This window comes from Netta rufina, assembly GCF_964035555.1.
Source record: "Netta rufina genome assembly, chromosome: 8".
Classification (NCBI taxonomy): domain Eukaryota; kingdom Metazoa; phylum Chordata; class Aves; order Anseriformes; family Anatidae; genus Netta; species Netta rufina.
In genome coordinates this window covers 7,752,006-7,777,791 of record NC_140131.1, presented here as the reverse complement: position 1 = coordinate 7,777,791, position 25,786 = coordinate 7,752,006, and the positions used below count along the sequence as shown (strand labels likewise).

Below are 25,786 nucleotides of genomic sequence, written 5' to 3'. Positions count from 1 at the left end.
GGCAGAAGAATAAAATAAAATAATTTGTGAGCTGGATTTCATCATTCCATTCATTGCAGCAGCTAAACCAAAAGCTCCGAACCAGCTCTGGCCCCAAGCCTACCCTTGTCTCTTGATGTCCCTAAGCTCCAGCAGCCGCTGAGGTTCCAGGCAGGAGGGTGGTGCACTAACGGCCAAGTTGCCAGCTCAGGGCCTGGACACCACAATTATTACCCCCTTCCAACAGCTATAAGGAAAAACTCACCCACTTGTAAGAACTACACTGTACCAGGTATTGCATATATTCAACAATTCAGTCAGCATGTCACCATCATGCACCAGCCGAGCCCTGAATTGATCTAACTCTGCAAGTCAGCCTGGCACCAGAACTTGGGTCACGCATCTTAAATAATTCCTGTGCGTGGAACAACCAAAGTATTCATTCCTCCTACTTCATGCAGTTTCATTCACAGGTTAGTACACAGTCATATCAGTGTTTCCTCCATTGTCAGTATTTGACATTTATCCTATAGCTCATTCTGCTCCTACGTAGCTAGCTAAATGTTTTCAGATGACTGCCACTTGGTGCTGAGGAACAACTAGAAATTGCCTGGGCAACTCGCACGACCACACAGCAGAGCTACCAACTGAGTGTCTTAAGAACAGTATTTAAGAGCCATGTGCGATGCAAACATGGCGCAACTGAAGAATTGCAGAAAACAGACCATTTGCATTGCAATTTTATAGTAACCTTAACAAGCACCTGAATTCTCATGCATACGGAACAGTGAGACTGAAACAAACTGAAATTTCTATACTTGAGACTGCTAAAATGAGTCAGATGGGGGAAAGTTTTTGATCGATTGAACCATCCAGAGTCTTTGCACAAATCTTCGCGTTGGCAGATGCAGTGACATAATTGCCAGTGTGAAGTTAGATGGAGAAGTGAACTTTTAGCTCTTCCTTTAAGAGCACATTCTTCAACAGAGCACTATTTTGAGCTTTCTTCAAATACGTTATTCTTACACTTTGAAAAACACTGAGGAAAATACCTAAGCATAACCACTTTCTTCCTAGGAGGAAACAGTTATCTCAGGTTAAATATTTTTACCAACTATTTAGGTCTTTCACTGTGTGCTTGTAATAATGTATTGACAGAGCTGGGATTTGGTTTCCAGAGTTCCCCAGAAAAAATAGCTGACAAAAGTCCCCAGTAACCATAGCTCTAACAAGTTGGAAAGACCTCTATAGCAATTCATGCTTTACTGCTTAGAAATCACCAACAGAAAGCCCTTACATTGTCTTCATTAATACACTGCTGATTCTTCTTCCCAAACAGAAATCTACCTCTAACTAGGTAGGCTGCTTTCACTAACTACTGCAGACTGAATTTCCAGCCCCACATGTTGTGAATTAGACATAAAAAGACATACAACCTGCATTATTGCCTTTGTACTATTGGATCTTGTGTGCCTGAATTACCATACACGGTACTTCAGGTTCTCTCTTTGAAGCTTCATGCTCTGCATCTTATTGTAAAGAAATGAATGGGCAGGGACATAAAAAGTAGGCTTAATAATAATCATAGAATCATAAAGGTTGGAAAATACCTTCAAGATCATCTGGTCCAACCATACCCCTACTACCAACGTCACCCACTGAACCATGTCCCTAGGCACAACATCCAACATTTCCTTAAACACCCCCAGGGACAGTGACTCCACCACCTCCTTGGGCAACCTGTTCCATCGCTTGACTTATGTATCAGTATTTAATAATTTCTGAGAAAAAATGTCTCCTAATTTCCAACCTAAACTTCCCCTGGCACAACAATTCCCTCTAGTCCTATCACTTAGTTATCTGTGAGAAGACCCCCAGCTCCCTACAACATCCTTTCAGGTAGCTGTAGAGAGCAGTAAGCTTTCCCCTGAGCCTCCTCTTCTCCAGACCAAACACCCCCAGCTCCCTCAGCCGCTTCTCACAGGATTTGTGCTCCAGACCCTTCACCAGCCTCGTAGCCCTTCTCTGGGCACACTCCAGGGCCTCGATGTCCTTTGTGTAGTGAGGGGCCCAAAACTGAACATAGTACTCCAGGTGAGGCCTCACCAGAACGGAGTACAGGTACAACATATTTATTACATATGGATCATGAAAAAATGAAGACAGTTCTTCAAAATGCAACAAGGACACAAATGTTTTATCACAAAAAATCCTTCTCCTTCTGATTGTAAAGTTTCCCTGAGAGGCCACCAACTTCAAATGTTGTATGAAGAGGCAGAAGGCTTTTCTTTAACACCTCTTGAGCTAACACAGCCTACCAAGATTTGTAGGAAAACAACAGGAGTCTGTGAAGTGGTAATATTTTATAAACAGTATTTCCTGTACTCTTGTTTGACAGAAACGTGGCTTTTTTTTTTTTTTTCTCTCCATCAAAAAGCCAAACAAACCCAGAGAAGCTGAATAATGGTAGTTGCTTAAGTGTGTGGTACGACACAAATACCGTTTCATTCTCCCTATCTTGTTGTCACTCCCAAGACTCTGTAAACTACATCGCTGAAAAGACCATGATAAAAATAACCATTTTGTGACTGAATGAAGGTGGATACACTCTCAGGCTTTAAAGCAATGTTAATTTTTAGCAGTGTAACAAGGAAATACAGTATGTATCAGAGGGAAAACTACACCAAAACATTATCCCTGCTACAACTTCACTATTTCTGGTCATGTACAATCATAGTAAACCGTACATGTCATACTTGGAGATCCCCTACTTCTAAAAGTTTTTGAAATTCTTATCTTCTGTAATCTAAGGAGTATTTGAAATTAGGCCTACAGGAAAGAGTCATCGATGTAATTCTCTAAATCACCTCATTCTCTATTAGTACAAACAGGGTAAATTAGTGCATTTTCAGGTGCAACAGAGGAAAGAAAACAGAAAAGGCCTATGATTACAAGGCTTCCTGATCTCAAAGTAGGCAAGGGAAAAGAGTTTTTGGCTGTGCGCGTTCTTCATGGAGTTTGGTAAGGGATACCGTAACCTCTTCCACTACTGTCAGCCTTTTTCCCCCACCGTGCTGAGGCCTAGAACCCTGGTCAAATGCCCATGTCCTCAAGGAAGCGATCTGTTGGGCAACAGTATACCAAAATCATAAAAAAAATCTTCAATATTTTCCCTATGTATCAGTAGTGATTTCACTACTGTCATTTGCCATAGCTGTTTTCAAGGCTCTTTTAAAGCAAACAGCAATTCAGTGTCACCACGTGAAAGATGACGAACCCCACTCTTCCCACACGAGTGGCTCAAGTTCTAGTATCAGAGATGAAGGGCCAGGTCTGGATATACGCTGACTTCTAACTTCTCACTGAAATCGACATATCGATGGGAAATTAGAAGACTGAATACTTGACTGAATGTTAGCTCAAGAGGGTGTTCTATATTTGATCTGCGAGTTTAAAATGGCAACAGGCACACGTTTCCCACAGCTGCAATTCATCAGCACAAACCAGCTGTCATCTCATGCAAAGAAATCAGAAGTCTCCAAGGTGAAACAGAAATGCAATTAGTTTGCATTAAGTCCAGCTTGCTAGAAGTAAAGCGTAACATAAATTACATGTAATTTGAAACTCTAGGTTTAAGAGATCACCACAACAACTGAAGATAAATTCAGGATGTAATATATTTTCTGAACAATTTTCACAGATTATTCACATACTCAAATATACCTCATTTTTAAAACTGTAAAGTAAGGAAGACTAAACAAGTCTTTATATATCTATTTCTTGATTAAAATTAGCACTTTTTCAGACTGTCATCAGACTCTCTAATTAATAACTTGCTGAAGATGTCTCCCTGTCTAATCTTTCCAGAATTTTGTACTGATCTCTCTAGAACTGGGTTGTTTCACTATAAGACTACAAGGAAAGGCAATAGAATTAACAGCAGTTAGTACATCGAATTACCACATCACACACACACACGCGACACAGCCCAGAGGACCAAAACTCTAACTTTGTTGTCCATGAAAAGTTCCATCAAACTCCAAAGGGATTAAGGACAGAACCCACCTCCATAATGTTTTAATGTTACAAATAATTATTACAAGGGATTTCTGGAAGTTATTGATAATTCATATTTGCCCAGGTATGTGATTAAATTAAAAAAACTTGTCTTCAATGGAATGAAGATGTATTTTCAACTGCAAAGCAGGTGGCAGACTGATACAATTGAAAATCTGGCCCAATACTTAGAGCGAAGATTCAGATTTTTTTATTCAAGATTTTTTTATTCTTCTAAGCTTTCTTGACTTGGCTCACGTAAAAATGCATCCCTCCTTTCTTAAAGTGAAAGAAACAAGACAGAATTCAGAAGCTGCCTTCATTTCATTGCTGGTCTCACCACTCAAACTGCTGTCAAGTCAAATTGGTATTTTACACTGTTCAGCCCCATTGCCTACTAACATCTGGCTGGTGCTCCATTCACATAAATTCTAGCTAACTACTTGCAGATGAAGAAACATCTCTCCATCCAAGGAAAATTTTTAGAAAGCTCACTGGAATCTACTGCCAACCACATTGTGTTTTGCAGATTGTGGAAATCTTGCCTATTTAGTTTTATTTAAAAAGTTTAACTATAATGTTTATAATAAGTAATGACATTTTAATTATGCACAGCGTAATAATGATGAGCATTCACAATCAAACACCCAGTTTAAATCTTCAGCAGCTACTTCGAGAACCTGGCTCCAAATTTGCAGACACACCTTAATGCATGCACAGGCACATGCTCTCTTGGGTTCAAGTTTGTACATGAATGGAGTTCGGACCCCCATGCATTGCATGCATTCGTTCAAGTCAAGTAGAAGAGCCGATATCCAATTTACATGCAAAAATTAATTTTCCAGATACACAAACGCAGACATAAGACACAGCATGCTAAGTTTGGATGCACAAATTTTAACCAAGTTTCAGTCACCAAGCAAATCTCCTTCAACACAACAGTACCACATTCTAATAGCAAACAAATATAAATCAGTAAAATATTTGAAGGTATTCCACGGTACCATCTTCAATGAAAATGATGAAATTTTTATTTTGTCTTTTTTCCCATTTATTCCAACATAACCGTTAAATAATTGTTATAAACCAAAACAAATTAGCAATTGATTCAAGATATTTAAATTTTAAATCCAAATTACACAAGCCTGTATTTTGTAACAAGTATTGATAATGGGACACTAATATAGAATGGTTTTTAAATTATTCTTTAACAATCCACTATTTTTTTTAAATAGCACGGCTGTTTAAAGCCACTGCTAAGAAGCCCAGGTGTATATCACATTCCAATGTACCACTAAAGGGAAGAGGGGGCAGAAAATTGAAGGTAACACAGTCACATAACAAAAAACAAAATCCCTAACTGAAAGGAATAGAATAGTTTTAGCCCAAATATTCATTGTACTGCCTTTTCTTTCTTCTTTTTAAAACTGGAACATATTGGCATATTTTGCAGATGAAACTTTATTATCTTTTTCAGCATATACTGGAAGTTCAGAGACCTGTTAAAATACAGCTGCTTAAAACGGAACTCTGATTCAACCAAACCAGCACAAAGACCTCTACTATCATTAAAGAAAAACCCAGACATACAGATCATACAAATTCGACATATATTGTACAGCCATAGCAGAAAACCCTTTTAACATTCAATGTCCAGTTTAACAACCACTGCTATTCTTCAAAAATGTTTCCATTACTATTGATCACACTTGCAAAATTCATTAAAACTCGTCCCATTTAAGTCCGGCACTTACCACTACCTAGTCTTAGAAGCAGTACATCCTGGAGTCTCCTGTTCAAGTCTCTGAGCTCTTTCATTTCTGACACGAGTGCCCCATACTCCTTTAGCTTCTTTGCCTGTTGCACGAGCTGTCTCCGCGTTCTCTCAAGCTCCTGTTGAATGTGTCTCATTTCTTCTTGCTGCTGTTGGTAACTCCTCAGCAATTCTTCATAGAGAATCCGAGGAACTACAGCATCGTCCATGTTGTTCATCCCTTCTGAAGTCTCCATAAAAGCCTCCTCAGGGCTGGAAGTATTACTGAGACTCATCCCATTTTGTTTTTCAAGGCGAGCAACAACTGCTTCGATGCTTTTGTGTGTACCTTCACTTTGTTTCCTCCCATCTTGCCTCTGCACATTACAATAAAAATAAATTAGAAGAGCAGTAAGATTTAATACAAGTTAAATTCTACAGATTTGTGAACTGTTCATATTTTTATTTTTATTTTTTTTTAAAGAAAAAGAAGACATGACAGACTGCCTGCAAAAATGTTCTGCCTAACAGATTTGTATGGAGACAGACCTCTTAACTAGCATGCACGTGTAATTCAGCTTAATGCATATATGAACTTCTGAGGCTGTTAAAGGCCTTTGTTTCTGCATTTGTGCAACACTTGCAAGCAAGCTGAGTGTATTTAGGTCACTTGATTCCATACACAAAGATAATTTATTTAAAGAAAATACTGGATCTGGATCTCTTTTTCTTTTAAAGTTTACACCTAACATCTAGGTTTCCTACAACAATGAATTTTCTGGTAAGAGAAACAATCAATTATGTGCTGTGTTTGTCACCTGTAAAAACATCAGAGATGAAAGGAGCATACCACTGAAAGCTGTTTTGTACACAGGGGGACTGTCCTTCCCACACTTTAGGAATCAAAGCCTTCTCTGGCTATTCCTCTAGTACATCACCCAGTTGGGTGATGCAAGTGACTGAGTTAACACTATCAGAACACACTGAAAGGGAATTGTAAACACTGAAACTGGAGACAGAATGTATCATCTAGTCTCATTTCCTTGATCCACTGACTTCTTCTACATTAGTACTGCATTGCAGAGGCTTCATCTCCTTTGAACTCTAAGCAGAAATTTACCTTCAGTCTTCTAAACAAAACCCAAACCCTACAAATTAAAGCACACCTCTTTCCTGGGGCCAGGATAGTAGTATTAAAATGTAACAGCATGGGTAAAAGTCACTAAGTTTTACTGGCCAAATGTGGAAAAAGCATTTGAACTTCCAAGCAACTGCAAGGAAAGCAAATGTAGGTCATAGGTTAGAGACAAGAAGCTGACACTATCAATTCCCATACCACAATATCCATGAGTAATGTGGCAGAAAATGAGATTATTTGATGTTATGCCTGCTCCACGCATGCTCTAAAAAAATGCTGGCCCACCATAAAGAAACATACTAGTATCACTCCTGCATCTGCAAAACACATGAAGCCACAGAGCAGTATGTTATTCTGAAGGCTGGCAGACTTTTAAAGAAATCATTTGATATCGAAAAATAAATACAGTTACATAGTGGGTTTCTGTCATCTGGACCTAAAAATGCAACAGGCAACAATAATGGAGGGATGCTGTCTCGTCAGTCTGTCTTCTCAACCACTGCTGTATTTGGGATGTCTCAGGGCACCCCTTCCAATTCCAAACAGGCAGAACGCAACAGGTCAAAAGTGCCACTGCAAACTGCTCAGTATTCATGCAACCGGTCATTTTTAAAGCATTCTGGGCAAAATGAAAGAATTGTTCCAAAAAATCTCAAATGACAATTAAGCTGTGCAGACTGTATAAACAGGAAAATGTTTGCAAATAAATCAGTTTTCTGAAAACCCATATCCCATCCCTCCACCCCCAATTTGACCCAATTACAACAAACACAATGTTTTAATGGGATCAAAAGCAGGCCTGGAATTCTTAAACTACAACAGCTGTATATGCCCCAAGAACTTCAAAAAGAAAAAAAAAAAAAAAAGAGGGAGGGAGGAGGAAAAGGGAAAAAAAAAAAAAAAAGGAAAAAAAAAAGGAAAGACTTCAGTACCTTACTGTGTCTAAGCTCCACATCTTCTTCCCCATAATCTGTAACCTCCCCAGCTTCTTCTACGTGATTGAGAGAGAGTTTGGGGATTTTAATTTTCTTCTGCATCACACTGTTCTCAAGGTCAGTTTTGTCCTCTAAAACGTATATTAAAAATAAAATTTTGTTACATTAATCAGCGTTCTTACTTCCAAATGCTGCATGACTTAGGCAAGAACAGTATTAAAAAAAAAAAAAAAAAAAAGTTTCCCATGCTTCAATCCCCTCAAATTAATCCATGGTGTAACTCAACTGATAGCCACTGACAATTCTAGAGTTTCAACAGGAGATTGATCTGGCCAAACACAAGCGCAAATAACTGTAAAATGCCAAGCTAAATTTATTGGAATCATCAAAAGTTTTAACAAGTAGGTAGTACTATCACTGACGTAAGTGTTAAAGATGCTGTAAATAAGACAACTTCCTACTAAACATCTGTATTGCTTTAAATTATATTTACCAACAGTATTTTCATATTCATTATCTGTTGCTACAGTTCAAATTCTGCTTAGGTTTAAAACGAAAATAAACTTGGTAATTTACCCTACACTTTGTCTATCATCTGCAAGCAGTACAGATCTATTTGCAAACATGGCAGATTCTGCTGTTCTGCAATGATCAGGGCAGGAAAAGTGGATGCTGCAGGACACATCGAATGGGCACTGCAGCAAAGCCTGCACATAGACCAAATCTGTATCAAAATAATTATATGACCCCTACTTCATTATTTAATAGTATTAATCCTTTTCCTTCAGAGACATATGAAACCAATAAATGGTCATCTTAATCTTTGAATCTCATGCAAAAATGAAGTAAAATATTTTTGACTCCAAAAGACTCTAAAATTTCTAAGACTTAAGTATTTCAAAGCATCCTCCTAAAAATAAGTTTGAAAAATTTTAATAGTTCTGAGAAGCTGCAGAGGGGACAGGGAATCTAGAGTATCATCCCCCCAGGTGTGCCTGTGATCTGTAAAATTACTGCAGAGCAAACAAGGTCTTAATAAAAGCACAAGCTTGTCTACCTGTTCAAGACATTGACAAGGAGAGATGCATTTAAATTCTGAAGTGTTGTATTTGTGCACTGGAAGTCTATGAATAAGAAAACATTTTGAGTCTTCTTATCCACCTGCAAACTGTATTTCAGAAAGCGTCCCATGAATATTTTTGAAAGTGCCAATGAGGATGGCATTTCTGAGTGCTCAGTTGCATTGACTTTTGCTTTCTCAAATTAGCATCTCTCCACAGGACCTCAGAATGGTTTGTGTTGACAGTGTAGAAAAGGGAAACAAAGGTAAATCACTGTTTAATGAGGAGTGAGGCATTCATTAGAAATGAATTACACAGATGAATGCAATTCATTTTGTTACAGATAGAAATGGATCTCTTGTAGGCAAATGGTGATATTACAGCCCAAGGCTATGTAAAAAGAATAGGCACAGAAAATGCAGAATAAGACATTAGACAACCTGAAATGAAATGCAGATGGTAGCAATAAATACTAAGACAGATGCAAAAAAGAAACAGATAAACAACAGAAAAACAGCTAGGCTTATTTTAGATCATTCTCTGTTCCCCAGAGCACCATGGATGCTTATCCCAGTAAAACAAAAGGCAATCCAACTGTTTCAGTTTTGGAAAAAACAAAAACAAACAAAACAAACACACACAAAAAGACAAAAACCTACATTTTCATTCATCTGGAAAATGTAGGTTCATCAGAAGAGTAAGATAGCTCACTTCCACTGTCAGAGAAGAAAACGGGAGCTCTTATTTAAAAATCTAAAAATTTAGAGACTGAAAAACAGGCTGATAGGTACTGGCACCTTCACAGAAGAGAAGTTCAAAAACCCATACTGAATGAAAAACTACTTTTTTCTGTGTCTACATACTTTGGGCCACCTGATAGATTGAGGAGTCCTTTGAGCACACTCTCATTGCAGAGACAGCTTCTCCAGGTTGCTTTGCCAAACCATCTCCCACAGAACATGCAAATGAATTCCTTCTACACTTAAAGGATGTAGATCTGCTTCTATGGTCTGAAATAACCCTTGGCCTCGTAACAAGATGGACATGATCCAATTGCTTCACAGTTATCTAAAGTGTCTGCTGGCAACTGCCTGAGGTCAACACTAGCCAGAACCCCAGGCAAACTGGAAACAGACCCTGGCCACTCTTCAGCCAGGGAAAAGAAAGCCTTGAAACGGTCACGAGAAAGGGTCGCCAAGGAGTAAGTGCATGTGCGGACTACAGTCAAGTCAGCAAATACTTTCTGACAAATAAAACAACACTAAAATAAAAACAGTTTGGAAGAACAGAAATATTTATCTTTTGGTTTTGGCTTTTTATTTTTTAAGTCAACTTAGAGAGGTTAAGAACATATTTAATACTCTGAACAACAGAAATGAAAGAAAATACCTAGCTCGGGGTCAAATAAAGCTATTTGACTTCTTCACTCTCCATTCCCCTCCCAATTTCTCAGTTTGTGTGTGAAATCTGTATTTGCAAAACTTTACAGGTGGACTGAAGGTACAAGTTTATTTATAGCTCCTTACAAATGCTTAGTTTTTAAACTATCGGTGCAGAACTACCAACACAGGTCTTTCTTATGTTTGACAAAACTTTTTGTGTGACTCTTTGATTTTACTGCTTAACCTGTAAATGAGCCAGTAAGTTGAAGAACTCATTTCCCCACGTGCACTAAATTTGAAGAGACAATGGTAAAAATGTGTTTATGTAAATTAAAGCTCAGTATTTTTTTCATTTACTTTATGAGCTAAAAATGTTATGTTCCTCTGTCTTCCAATGGAATTACATATAATATTTTCTTACATATGTTCAGCTCTTTCTAGGCCTATTTAAACCTAACACAATTCATCCAGTGTGTTGGATATGAAAGGTCTTTTGTTTTTCCTTTTTTTAAGTGCATTTCTAACGTCTGTTGTCTTCCACATTAGCTGCAGACAGAGCCAGAAAAATCTCATTCTGAATTTGAGGATAATGCTGAAGTACTGGCTCGTGTTCTGTAAATATTAATGGAATTTGGGAAGGGGAGGGAGGGAAGTGAGAGTAGAGCAGGGGGAGGGGGAGGAGAAACATGAACGTGCCTTTCGAGCAGTTCTCCTTAGGCCTCCGTTTCTGCTGTTGTGCAAGCCTACAAAAGACAAGGACAAAACAGGAATCCAGCAAAATGCAAATCACACACAAATTTTGAGCCAGAAGCAAATCAGGATATGAACCTAAATGACTGAACAAGATGCAATTCAGCGACTGCAGCCACAGAACACGTTAAGAAAGTGAAAGGCAGTCCCAGCAATGCTGTCACTGAACCTTCTTTGAAATGATGTGAATCGTTTGGCTAGACTTCGTCCCCAGTCATTTAAACCTCACTACAAGTTAAACATTATACCTTCCCTCGGATGGCCACAAGAAGATTGCTATGAAGTTGTGCTTACTGTTTTTCCTATAAGTGGAATAAACGATTTAGCAAAACCAGCTACTGAGAACTAGCGCTTAACACAGCTAATTAGGTACCTGTAACAAAATACGCGCTGCAGAACTGTGGTGCAAGCACGACAACACTGAAGCCCTCTGTCCTTTAAGAAAAGACATGCTGAAGACACGCGCTCTGATAAATTAGGAAAAACCGCTTTTGTGCACAGCAGCCACAACATCAGACAAATAAAATTATATTTTGTGATTTGGTGAACAGAACCAAGAAGGCTGGGATACCAGCGCTGCAGGAAAAGGTCGGGATGGAGCGATCGTGCCGGCCAGCCATGTGGAAGCGCAGGGCTCCAGGGCCAGCGGTCCCAGCCCACGTGGACACCCACCAGAGTGCCAAAAAGACAGGGTACCAGAAGACAGCCAACTGCAGAGACATTTCAGAGAGCATTGGTAGACATCCGGCCTCAGCAGTGCCAAAGGAAAAAAGGCCAAAAAACCAACCCTGCCTAAGAGACTGTATCAACTCGCGAAGGATAAACTGTTCCTGGAACGCTTTCTTCACAGTCAGGCCTTCATTTCAGTGTCAGGATGGGCAGATCTAGGCCAAAATGCAATAGCTTCAAGCCTGCAGCAGCAGGGAACTGAGGCAGACAAAGCGAATTTGACAGGGCAGGAAATGAGGTGGTTAAATTCAAGTAAAACTCTGTGAGTGATCTAAAACTGCACACCCTATCCTGGGACGTAGAGTACAACTATAAAAAAATCTCCAAGTCTCCTTAAAACATTCTTTACTTTCTAATTTAGGAGTAAGGACTGAAAAAACTAATCCCTTTGAAAAAATAGTTCAAGTGCTGTTTTTTCCACCTTTGGAGTAAAAGCTGGAAAACTAGAGGAAGAGAGCGCTGCACTCTGAGTAGATGAGGGATGGCAGGTCTGGGATCAGTCCAAGCAAGCGGCTTGGTGATGCTATAAATCTTATAATAATAAAACGAGAGAACCTTGAGCAAAATTCATCCTTCCCCTAAGCCTTCAAAAAAAAAATTCCACCCCTTGTGGAAAATGATATACTGACAGTTCAAAAAATGTAACATCGCCCTTCCCGTTTTTAGGCATATACCCAACACATATGGGCAGCACCTGCACCAAATTCCCCCCACGCTGCTGTGTTGAGCTGCCTCAGTGCTGACTGCGAACATCATCTGCCTCAGGAGGCTCTGCACTACTTAAAGAGCACAAGTAGAGAGAAAGACACTCAAGAACCAAAACAGAAAGCCCACAGGCAAAGGTATACTTGGCGCTTCAAAACAAATACACACAGAAAGCACCACAGGGCATGGATTCCTAAGTGCCACTTAAGCACAAATAAACAATAATCAATATTGCTGTGACTGAAAATGAAAACAGCACGATAATATAACAACAACAACAAAAGGCAGCTAGTTTATCTGAAAATGGAAAAAGGAAAATCATAAACGACGTTCTTAGCTCATATACTGCAAGCAAAGAGGAAGAAGAGATCTGAGAAAATGCAACGATCCTGCTAGCTCTCAAAGTGTTCAGGATACAGAGGAAGAAAAATCTCATGTAAAACTCCCCAGGGCTAGAAGCAGTGGAGGTTAAGGCCACCACCAAAGTGGAAGAAACTCAGAACGACAACAGTGTACAACACAGGGTAACGGATGGCTGCAGAAATGTAAAACTTACTTGAAGAAGTAAGTGACGTGCCACCAAACCTGACGTAGGTCAAAGGAGGGCAGTAGGCCAAGAGGCATCCACCAGGTGCTGGCACAGTCAATTCGTCATTTGGATATAATAATTCACTATATTGTTTTATTTATTTTTCTTCCTTCAGATTGGAGCAGAGCTTTATTGGAAGTTGAAAAAGAGATTCCAGAAAAAAAAAAAAAAAGAGAGAGAGAGACTGGGCACAGTGAAAACACACACATGAAGTACATTTAGTTGGACAGAAATGGTAGGAAAATATCTCGGGCTATCCTAAGCTTAAGCTGAAAGAAAGTTTTCTGCATAAGGATTACAGAGAAGGAAGCTGGAAAGAAATCTGAGTCAACGAGAAAAGTAAGGATTAAAAAGGCAGAGCTGTGAGCTGTCATCATCTGGGCTAACATCACCCCCCAAAATTTAAGAACTAAATACTCCTGCAGCTCTTCCCAAGAAAGAACACAGAAACAGACAACCAAGTGATGTGGGGAATGTCTTCAGCACAAAAAGAGGATTCTGAAAGTCAGGGAGGATGACATACCAAGCTACAACACTGTGACAAACAGGGCCAAAAGGCACAAAAAGGTAAGGGCATGCTCTGGAGGAGCCAGCCAAAAAAAAAAAAAAAAAAAAAGAAGCTGTTAAATCTTATGAATTTTATTTATGTGAGTGAATAGAAGCCAGAATGAAAATAATTCTTAATGGAATTGGGAAAAGGCAAAATAGAAAGGTCTTGACGTACCACTTGTTAGGTTAGAGGACTGGTGAGAGGGACGAGATGCCAGAAGCCTGAATCAAGGCTGCCCGCTGATGATGGGGACAAGCCGTTGGATGCCTGCCTTGCAAATAGGAGCTACAGACCAAAGAGCAAGAGAAAGGAGGAGGATGCCTACAATAGTAGAGGACAGAATAAAAACAACTTCCACCTCTAACTTCCATTGGAAACCCTACTTCAAGACTATCTCTCCTTCATTAAGAATCAATACAGTAATAAAGATATGTTCACAGAGAAAAAATACGTTCACAAACCCGCAGCTGCTCTCATAAAACCAAACCCACCACAAAGGAGCAAAGGTTGAGGTCTGAATCTACACTTTTTTCTCTAGTGGAACAGAGATATGCAGTTTAATACTGCAAAGAGTGAGACTGTATCAGTGTGGACACCTATTTGAAGTCTTGTTTCTAAAACACAGGACAACATTCAACTATTTTTATAACACGTTCCTTGTGCACGTGTTCATTTATCAGCAGATTGTTCAGATTTGTTATTTGAATATCAGCTAAATTCAGATTTGTATTGCAAGAAAAAGTGAAGTTATCTTTCTTCTCATATTTCATATTGATAATAGAAAGTACTTCTTAACACAAAAGTTAAAAAAAAAGTCTCTCCAACAATAATTAGCCAAAGCAACATGGCTAAAAACAAAACTCTGATAGAAATAATTATCATCCTTTAACAACAAAATTGTTTCTTCCATTTAATTTCTTAGTGGTATTAGAATAGTATTTGGTGGCAGTAGAAATTAATGGAGGTACAAGATCAAGTAAAGAAAAGACATCAGGTTGAGAAACAGGAAATCTTTTGTTGTTTTAAACTACACTGAGGAGAACTTTAATCTTGGATCCAATATTTACTTAAATACTGACCTTGAATAACTCAACCTCTCTCAATGTCTCCATCTACCCCATTGAAGTGTTGTGCAGTTTTGTTAATATTTGTACAATATCCTGAGCATGTCAAACATAAAGGATTATAGCTATTTTAAAGCAGCTCTCTTAATCCTTTCTGAAACAAATACAGTAATACTTTATTACCATTAAATTAAAACAAAAACAAGCAAACTAAAAGCAACCTTTCGAGCAAGTAGAATATTAAAAATCAATCTTTTAAATCTTTCATCTGTACCTATATAGGAAACGCAACTATGGGAATTACTTTTCAGAAGTTTGGACATGATAAATATTTTATAAAAACAAAATTATGTTATGAAAGCCATTTTTTTTCTCGAAAAGTTCAAGAGTTCACCAGCTATTCAAGCACAGAATGAAGCAGCAGCCTACAGGGAACTCTCCAGGAAACCTCCACAACTCTCTCTGACTGAAGAATGAATTGCTATGGAAATAGCAGGTAGATTCACGTATTTCTTTTAGTTTACATACAAAAATTATGATGTGGTTCAGGCTCTACTATTTTTAAAAGGTTTCTTAAAAAAAGAAAAAAAAAAGAATGAAAAACACCAGCAAATACTTGACTGCACATAGGCAATTCCATGGAAAAAAAAAGGTTTTACAGTCAAATTAAGAAAACAAAAACATTAACTTACATTAATTCCCCTTTTCACTCCCTGCAAATTTTAGCATATTTTAATTAGTAAGTGTTAGTTACCATAGCTACCATCACCACACTACCTTTGAAGTCAATTTGATTAAAATCCTGAAATTCATACTTTTCTTGTACCATAGTTAAGCTTATACAACATTTACAAGCTTAACTTGTGTTATGTGGGATAAGGTACATACAAAGATCAAGAGAAATAACACTGTAGGTGACCTGTATGCCTGAGTGTCACAAAAATACGTAAGTAAATGACTTCCGACTGTTCAGAAGCAAAAAGCAAATGTGACTGAGGAGCAAGCAGGTCAATTGAGAATGGTTTAAGAACAAAAAAAGATATTTCCTTCTGGAATAAATGCAGAGATAAAGGAAAAGAGAAAACTAGGGGGTAAAATCTTCTCACACAGACACATTCTTTTTAAACGCCTTTTTACTGGCACTTTATGCCGCTGATGACATACAGCGATAACCATTATCATGAGGGTTACAGGCAACAGTTTTAAAAGTTCCCTTTTTTTTTTTTGGCTTTGCGCTAATGTGCCCTATTAAGGCTTCAATGCTGAACATACAGATATGATAAAGATGTGCCTTTGTATAAGCCCTTTATATCTCAGACATGCTCCTACAGGAAAATTTAGAAGAAAGGGGGGAAAAAATAACAATCCACCCTTCATCTTGAAATAGTTCAGAATAAAGTGGATCAAACACAAGATGAGTGTGAAATGCGGCTCTGAATATTCTTTATGAATACCACCACACTTGTATTCATGTGGTATGAACACTACCACGTTCTGTTGAAGAGTGTGATGTGGTTATTCTGTGACATACACGCAAAATGGTTTGGTGAGCCTCTGCACCTCAAATATCACAGCAGAAAGTAATATATAGAAATAGATATGTATATATATAAATATGCACATAAATTTAATCTAGACCATATTTTGAACAAGTTTGCTTCAGTAGCGTGTGCCCTGTTGGGTTTAGCTCCACTCAGTGACTAGAGGAGGGCCACTCACAAGGCAAGACACAAGGCACAGGTGGGAAGAGACACGTGTTGATGTCCTGGAGTTCAAAGTCCCAGTCAGCCCATAGGTACTCCACAGCTATCCCAGAAACAAAACAAAACAAAACAAACAAACTAACAAAACAAAACACAAAAAAAAAAAAAAAAAAAAAAAAAAACACAAAAAACACAGTCTGGGAGGAACCACAACTACTACTGGAAGGCTTCCTATGGCACTTCTTTACTTGGGGTCACACTGGGAATACCCAAGAAGCAGTTGCCTGAGTTGCACATCATGACAGGAAACAGACCTAGAGCTTTCTAGGAACAGAAAAGTTCGCAGCTTCCACAACAGCTCATGCAGTCTGCTGGTTGCCCTGTGTCTGAGCATAGGCTGCCACATGGGCGCAAGGTGGGCACCGCTATGCCCTGCTCTGCCTACTCCACATAGTGCAAGGAATAACAAAAAAAAAATAATAATGCACAAAGAAGCACAAGCCTGCAGAAATACAAATAAAAGCCTTGGATGAATTTTATACATCAAGATCACTTCCTGACCTAAATTCTGTATATTCTTGGGAAAATCTAAAATCTCATCCTGTAAAAATTTCACCTGCTCTAGCACTTGACAATGCCTCTCCTCCAGCAGCTATCCAAAGTAGGCAGCTTCAATTTGTTCAGGTGTATCCACCCTCAAACTTACTCCCAACTCAGCAACAAAAATCATATAGTTTAAAATTGTTCTGGGAACAAAGATTTTACAACCTTCTGAAATACACAGCAAATTAGCTCATGATGAGCTGCACTGGCTTTTAAAGATTTTTTTTTTTTTAAATCACCTAACCTATTTTAATAAAAAGTGGAGCATAACATTTTATAAAGGAGCAAGAAAGAATAAGGGTACAGGCAGGTATTAACATGTCTGCAGTGGCAGGTAGGGAACTGCAGTAAGAATCTGATGGAGATCAGTTTGCTATGACTGTGTGGGTGGGAAATATTAAGGACAGCAGGTAGGGAAAATAATTTACTGTAGTCAGAATGTATTAGGAAGTAGTCCCTATTAACTTGTTAACAAATGCAACCTTTAGTAATAAACTTTTTAAAGTCCCTGTACCTCTGCTTGTTCCACCTAATACTCATCACTTTGTAGAGCAAGGAAAGGTTCCCGTAAGGTCATCTAAGAATCATACAAGCTCCTAAAAGGTGCACACACTTAGAGACAAAACTCCCAGTGACTATAATGGATAGCAGTGGAAAAAGTTGCAAGTGGCACACATATTTCAACACTAGGGATCAGAAAACAGCTTGTCAGCATTTTGACGAAAGGACACAAAGGAAGAAAAAACGAGAGATGTGGATGATCAGAAAGACAAACTCGAACTTCTGAAAAGCTGCCTATTTTTGTATTCTCGATGAGAAAGACCAGTTAACATGTCACCTCCAAATCTGCTTTACAGTGCAACTCTAGTCTGCTGAGCTGTATTTTCCATTCAAGAGGTAAATAAAACGTTTCCTTCATTACTACATAACAACAGTTGCCTATTAACCAAATACTGAACTTGTTGTGGAACAGAACGTTCGTTTCAGTACGCCTTCTATGGCTCAAATGTCTACAACTGTCCTAGCCTGGGGTTAACCTTCCTAGCTCTAGCGTTAGTCTTGGGCTAACTTTTGAAGAAGTCAAAGGTTCCCAAACCAACGCGTGCCGCCACCACCAGCAGGTCCCAACCACACACACACAGGCATGAGAAAAGCACACACCTGCTCCCAGCTCGTCTATCACTGCTGTCATACTACTACATATTGCTTATTACTGAAGTATCCAGAAGACAACAGTATTTATCTCCCCAACATACCAAGTCTGTCACAATTACGTGATGCTCTGAGCATGCCCAACACACTACCCTTTAAAAAAAAAATAAATGGAAAAAAAATTGTGATACCTTTACATCAGTTCCCTCTGCCCTGCAGCGTCAATAGCATTTCTCACAGGTGTGCAGGTTTCCAAACATTCAACCTCACCACAAAAGATCAAAGAAGTGCTTCTAGACTCTCTCAAATCAAGACAATTGTTTCATGAACTATCTACACAAAGAAAGCTCCAATAGAAGTTTGTACTATGGGCATGAAAACTTATTTATCCCTGGCGAACTCCTGATGAAAATAAGGAGGGTAAAAGTTTTAAAACTATCATTTTTTTAAACAACGTAGAAAAGGAAAATTTGTTTCAAAAGAAAAATCATGATGCTAATCTGTAAAAGTTGAATTGGTCACTATAAACCAGAAATTCTGCTGAAGGGTCTTCACGTAAGATCAAGTTTTCTCACCAGTATTTATAACCACTCTAAAATAAACACCTATATTAAAAATTTGGGGAGGAAGTGACAACTTTAAAAGTAAGTAATCCTTTGTACATAACATATGTTGAATTCAACTACAGTATCTTTACACACTGGAGGGAGGAACGAAGAACAGAAGTAAGGATTCAGGTGAGAAGTTCTCCAAGGCTGTCAAACACAGATACAGTCATGTATATTGAGATGTGACAGATGTGATAAAGACAGTTGTATGTTTCTTTGTGTTCCTGGCTCACTAGGAGTATCTCCTGTAGATACTGCAATCTCTGAGGAGCAATTAGTGCAAACCACTAATTTAAGTAACAAGTCTTGCTCCCTGGAGGAAACAGCATTGGTTTGTTCTGGCTCAAGTGCGATGAAGCAAAGAGCAACTGCACAGAAAACAACTTCTCTTAGGTACAACCTGACTGGAACAAGGAAATTGACAGAAGTAAGTGCACTTTCTGCTGGGTTCACTACTTGGCAAACTGAGGCAACCTGGTAGGCTCACCATGTGAGCAAATCCGCTGTGAGAATTTGTCAAACTTTTAACTTGGGTTGAGATGAACATGGTGAACAGAAAGGACATTGCTACTGCAGTTCCCCAGTAAGAAAGAGGAAGGTGAGCTCCACGTGGGATGTCTCTGAGAAGAGGCCAAGCAAAGCCCAAACAGCGACACTGCTGTCTTCCATGTATCTGGCAGGTAACTTGCAAGAAATACGTCCTACACAAATTCTGCTCTGCTATAGACAGGACACACAAACGAAGTGGTGGCACAGGACAACAAAAACTTTGCCTAGTGGGTTCTCCTGCTACCCTGAACTCCTGGCGTGGCAGCTGTTCAGAAACTGGAAAAGCTTTACAGGGAATGATGTACATGCTTGCCTTTTTCTTATTCTTTCCAAGCACCTGCTTGTGGCCACTGCTGTAAACAGGACACTGGCATGAGTCGCTGACTCCAGGCCTAAACGGACCACCAACTTGATCCACTTTGGGAACTGTTATTTCCAAAAATAAAACTATAACTAAGAAAACACTAGTTTTACGTGACTATAGCACTAAGCTGCCCTGTTCAGAGACGAGAAACAGGCACTGCCTTCCCAGGACTCAGTGCCAGAGAGCAGTTTCTGAGGCCCAAGTTTCTGCACTTGGGGAAATGGACGTAACCAGCATTTCTCCTTCCCAAGCGGAGGGCTCTGGATCCAAACCCAGCGTCCCTTTGGCTCCTCACAGGGACAGCCCAACCGTCAGCCACCATCTTCCCACCGCGGGTGGGACACACCCGCACTGGCCAGCAAGTTGCCACAAACAACCTCAAACTTTTTAGGTGCGCCAACTCCGAGCAGGGCAGCGCATCGTTGCAAGGCAACTACAGAAAGTCCTCATGGCAACGTGCTGCGAGACGTGACCTGGGGCCACGCAGGAGGGGAGCACCTTCCAATGGCCAAAAAGCGGGTTCAGTTCTTAACAGTGGTTTATGTAGGTGAGGTATGAAAGCTGAATGTGAGACCAGCACCAGGCAGCCAAGCCAAGAGCCCAGCGGAGAGGTCTGGCTCCTTTTTTTTTTTTTTTTTTTTTTTGCCTTCCTATTTGCGAAGTGACTTACACAAGCAGCGCGGACATAAAGCAGCACCCCTCCGGCTTGGCAGCGCGCTGCCCAGAGCCGCAGAGTTACGTACAGCGGGGACTGCGGGCGCTATAAATACCCCGCGCACCCACACCTCAACTTCGGGGCCCCCGAGTACGTGTGTGTGAGTGTGAGTGTGTGTATGTATGTGTGGGGGGCTAATTTCACCTCGACATCACCACCAGGACCAGGACCAGAACCAGGACCAAGTCCAGGACCACCACCAGGACCAGGACCAAATCCAGCTCCAGGACCACCAGAACCAGCCCCAGGACCATCCCCAGCCCCACAGCACCCCCCTCCCGCCCCCCTCCCGTCCCTTCCCACCCCCTCCTCCGCTCTCCCCCCCTCTCCCTCAGCAGCGAGGGGGCGGCTGCAGCCCCCCCCCCCGGCCCCCCCCCAGCCCCATCCCCGTGCCCGCCGCCCACCTGCCAGCGCCAGGATCTGGGCCTTGTGCAGCAGCAGGCGCTCGCCCCACTCCCCGGGGCTCTCGTCGTCCTCGTCCGCCTCCTCGGGGTTGCGGTAGACGGTGTAGACCTTCTGGTTGTCGAAGTCGAGCTGGGACGTGGGGCTGAAGTCCTGCACGCAGGAGACGGGCAGCGCGTAGCAGACGTTGTCCTCCAGGAACCGCACAAAGGCGTACATGGTGCGGCGGGCGGGCGGGCGGGCGGGGCGGCCGCGCCGGTCCCGCGCTCCCCGCTCTGTTATTGTTCCTCAAAATCCGCCTCTGCGCTCGGCTGAGCTCGCCTGGCCGCGCCGCCAGCGCCGGGATAAGGCACGAGCAATCCAGCGCGGAGCGCACGGAGACGGGAGGGAGGGCGCGGGGCCCGGCCCGCCAGGCCCGGCCCCCGGTTGCGGCCGGTGCCCGCCTGACTGCCCCTCTGTCCCCCAAAACACCACAGAAACTCTTTGTCCTTGTCTGACAGCAGTGCCCGTGGCATTCTGAGCACGAATTCCCAACCTACTGGGCGCACACAAGCACAGTTACGGATCTTTTCACGCTCCTGTGTGAAAGAAAGTAGCCACATTGCTTAATCTGGCCCAGGTTTCTGATACTGAAGTCTGTTTGGCCCAGCCCTGAGAGCAGCCCAACAAAATAGAGTTATTTAGAGGCCAAAATAAAAGCAGAATGAGTAACCGACAGCGAGAGAAGGGTATCTCTATTTTTGGAAAAAGGCAACACAACCCAAAATGCCACCACAACCCAAAATACCACCACAAAATTAATCCAAAATACTTTCCTGGTTTGCATATCCCTAAACATTTGCCAGTATTTCTGCCCTGAGTTTAACTACGCTGAACGTGTTGTTCTTGGTTATCGTTTATAGGCTTCTAAGTACATGAGAGTAGACCACAACCTGGAAGAAAAAAAATCAAGTAAAGTTTTGACTGAGCACTGGAATGGGTTGACCACAGAACTTATGGAGTCTCCTGCATGCTCAGAGACAACTTGACAGATGCGCGTGGTTGTGGGCAGCCAGTTCTAGCTGGCCCTGCTTGAGGAGGAGATTATGGACAAGTTGATGTCCAGAGGTCACAGAATCAGAATATTCTGATTCAAGGTCCCCTCCCTCCTCAGCTATTTGTGAAGGTATCAGAAATGCGTAGCAGAAGGCTGTCTATCTCAAGCAGCCCATGAAAACATAAGGCACACATACAGGTATAGTTAAGCCAATACAAGTATTTCAGAAACAGGCTGTAAACTTCCCATACAAAAATGGCAGCTTTATTATTTTAGCAATTACAGAGTTTTGCAAATACTTCAGTTTAGGATTGGGATTTAAGCGCCAGTACTTTATGTTAACAATAAAGTATTGCCAGACTGGTATGTAATTACAGGCAAATATAAGTCTGCTACAAAGTATGGATGACAAATGTATTCTAGTAGCTAGGCTGCACGGGAAATGAAATTCCAGCAAAGACCGTGTTGCTGATCAAACAATAACGGCTGCTGTAGCGATCCTCTACCTTCTGTTACAATGGAGGTAGAAGGAGCTGCAGAAAGATGACAGGACAGACTGATGGCTGGAATTACTCCATGGACGCTGTTAAAATTACATGAAGGACAATTTTGTCCGACTAAGTTCAGTGGCTAGTGAGGGATTCAGTACACTGAGTCTTATTGGGATTGTATTTCCTCTGCAGCTGAAATCTATTAGCAACATCTAAGGCTGCTGTTAAAAGGAAAGGAAAACAGAAAAATGGAGAAACTAGATATAACAGGAGAAACGAAAAGAAGCTCGGGACTCAAAGGTTAGGGTAGATGCAGAAGAGGAAAGATCTCTTCAGGTACCAAGGAGACTTGGGTAATTTCCCCTAATGAAAGAAAACTAAAAGCGTTCATGTAAGGGCAAGTAGCATCAGAGTGTGTATTTTTTTCTTTGCTTTTTTTTTTTTTTTTTTTTTTTGAAAAGGAACACTAAACTGGCATTCGCAACATTTTACATTTGAAGGTTCAATTACAGCAAAGGCTATAAAGATCTTTGTGTCAGTGGCAAAAAAAAAAAAAGGTCTCAGATTGTTTAGAAAAGCTGTTTCACAGTTCTCCATTGAAGGACATTTTTGGGAACAGATTAAGGGTTGGAATGACAAATGTGTGTTTACACTTGGTCCCCAGCACACACATTGAGCCAGAAGGCATTATAATGCTAAAGAATTAATAATGATCCCATACATTTCTCTTCTGCCTGCAAGGCACTGTGTTAATTTCTGGCTCTGAAATCTATAAATAATCTGCATTGGGTAGCTGTGAAGCAGCGGAAAAAATCAGTTTAAGCACAGAATACAAACACAGAAGTATCAGCACTCCTTTCCTTCAGACCTTCCTCCTTTCTGCTAGTGGTTAGCCAGTTGGTTGAGCACTTGCTAGCCAGAGAACCTAAAGCTTGAAGACATAGAGCTATTTTACAGGCGTAGGTTTGAAAGCTCATTATTAAGGGAATGACTGTATCCTCACCAGATTTAAATCCTTTAGCAATTCCCAGCCTTTTAGAAACAACAAAACCCTGCTGAGAAGGAGATTGTCATACTTTCAAAATACAAATGAAGCCTTACCTTAAAAAGTAAGTGTCACTCCAAGAGTCAGGAAACCACAAAGCACAGTCCCAGCCCTTGAAGGACTTGTGAGTGGCTGTTTCCTGGAACACTACCTACATTTTTCTGCTGCTATTTTTCTTGAAAAGTACAAAAAAATAGCATTAAAGCAGAAAACTGATGCCTGCTGTTTTGATGGGAACTCTGTGTTTTCACTTAAAGATACAAAATGAAAAGCTAATAGTACCAATAATAGTTATGCAGGTGCTAAATCTCTTCCACAGCAAAACATTAAAATTAGACATATCAGTCACATTACTTCCATGTTTAACATCAAACTTTCAAGGGATGCCATATTGGTTTTAAATCTAACGATGAAGTAACTCCCATTTTCTTTTACCATTCAAATGGAGGGGCTTCAATACTATGTGACTATTCAACAATAATTGTATGCTGGGCTACTAGTAGGAATCCCCACACATTAAATGCACTATTAAGAAAATTTAATTGTTTTCTGGTAAAAACTTATTTATCCTCAAAGTAATACATTTCTTAAACAGTTGCATGAGCTTGAAAGTACCAAAAGAAAGATATGTTCACAACTGTTTAGATAACTCGCTGCATTTTAACAATAGCAGTTAAAGTCATAAAGCTTAAAGAATGACTAACAATGTTCAGGAACTGAAGACAGTTCAAAGGCTTAAGTAAGTACACACATTCAATCCACTCAGGATACGGTTAGTTTTTGACCAAGAATATGTTCTATCAGGTAGTCAGAAAACATCTCAAGTTGATCAGTTACATAATATCTCATTTTTTCCTCTTTTGATAAAGTGAAAGATAAAGTCATTTCTGGGTATAAATGAATCTTTCCATGAAAAAAATCATATACAACTTCTAGGTGTTTTGAAATGGAGAAGGTGATGGGATGAGGGGACTTATCTAGACAGGGCAATGCAAGCATTTCCAAGGTTTGGTCCCACTTCAGCTTTTTTTTTTTATTAATAATTTTTAACTCTCAAGACACCACTGCCATACTCTGCTTTCAGTGTCACAATGATTACACATAAAATTCAAACATAAAAAACAAGGTCCAGTTCCTATACGATCCTAGAAGATGGACAAGAAAATGCTTGTGTCCACATATAATTTCTGAAGTGCTCCAATACCAAAAGGACAGTGTATGGGAACCTAGATTACATAGATAAATTCTTAAGATTTAATCTTTTGAAATCTGTGGCCTTGAACCATCCCCACAGGAGGAAGGGCAGCACTGCAAGGCTATTTAGTCCCAATTCCAGAGGGTGATCTAACCTATCTTGGGGCTGATAATACTTTATCTTCTTTTACATTAAACTCGTGCATCCTAGCAGAATATTTTTTCAAATAAATGAAACCTAAGGAACATTTTATGGATCCATTCACATAGGAGACATTTATTTCCCAGAGGTAGCTGGTACATTCTGCAGCAAGACAACGTAATGATTAAGCAAAAGTGACCACTGGAGAAGGCAGTTTCCTTGCTGTTAATGACTGGCTGGAGAAAGCAAGGTCCAAAGACAAAGACAGACTGTCATTAACTGCTGAAAATTCCCAACGTAAAGGCCATTATTACTATTATAAAGCTGGACAATAAATAATTATATTCTTTAGGGGGTTGTACATATTGAAAAGACAAAATTCCAGTGTCTGTTGCTGTGGATACTGGTCTGTAAGACACTTATCTTTCCCATTCTGTCAGGCTACGCAATGGATAGATCTGGGACTGGCAACCCTTCAAGAATGGATGCCAGACTGTATTTTCCTTTTCCAAATTACAGGTTAAACGTGCTTACAGAAAGTCAACAGGAATCAGGAGGCACTGCCAGTCGGCACTACCTTGCCTCAGCATGAGGCAGCAACTGTCCTCACTCTCACCCTGCTCTTCGCTCAGCGGGGGCCAGGAGCTGGGTTGTCTGGGAGCTGCAAATGACCCTCAAAGCATCGCGACTTCCAGCTCCCACCCAGCTGGATACCATTCAAAATCTTGCTAAATGCCATCCTCGGTATTCAGGCAGTATGCTGTTTTCCACACTATAAATTTCTTGCCTGAGAGAAGCAAGTAGGCGAGACAATGTTTTCTTTGAGCTGACGCAGGCATGGACTTGCCTTTAAAAGATGTCCTGTTGGTACCACTGCCACCATCTTCAAGACCTTCTCTGAAGACATCGCTGCAGTCCAAGTGATTTTACTGCTAACATCCACTGAAGGTTTCAACCTACAAATAGCTGTAAATCTGAAAATTTAATTTGAGATTTTCCTTTCTTTTGTTTAAACTGACTTTTGGTTGGCTCTTTACAGTAATTTTACTAATATGACTATAGATGTAGATTTACATATATAGATTTTGCAC

General features: G+C 40.4%; 1 protein-coding gene across 2 annotated transcripts in view; it reads right to left on the bottom strand.

The window, feature by feature from the left end:
* BEND5 (BEN domain containing 5) overlaps positions 1-25,786 on the bottom strand; it is a gene marked incomplete at its 5' end in the record, with an annotated part of 583,001 nt that overhangs the window by 10,247 nt on the left and 546,968 nt on the right. The window contains 3 exons of one of the 2 annotated variants that reach the window (XM_084291496.1): positions 5,790-6,165; positions 7,859-7,992; positions 20,790-21,031. In XM_084291496.1, the coding sequence (XP_084147622.1) occupies positions 5,790-6,165; positions 7,859-7,992; positions 20,790-21,006 (727 nt within the window). Of the gene's footprint in view, positions 1-5,789; positions 6,166-7,858; positions 7,993-20,789; positions 21,032-25,786 lie in introns of those variants that run through there. The other variant, XM_084291495.1, reaches the window with a different exon arrangement.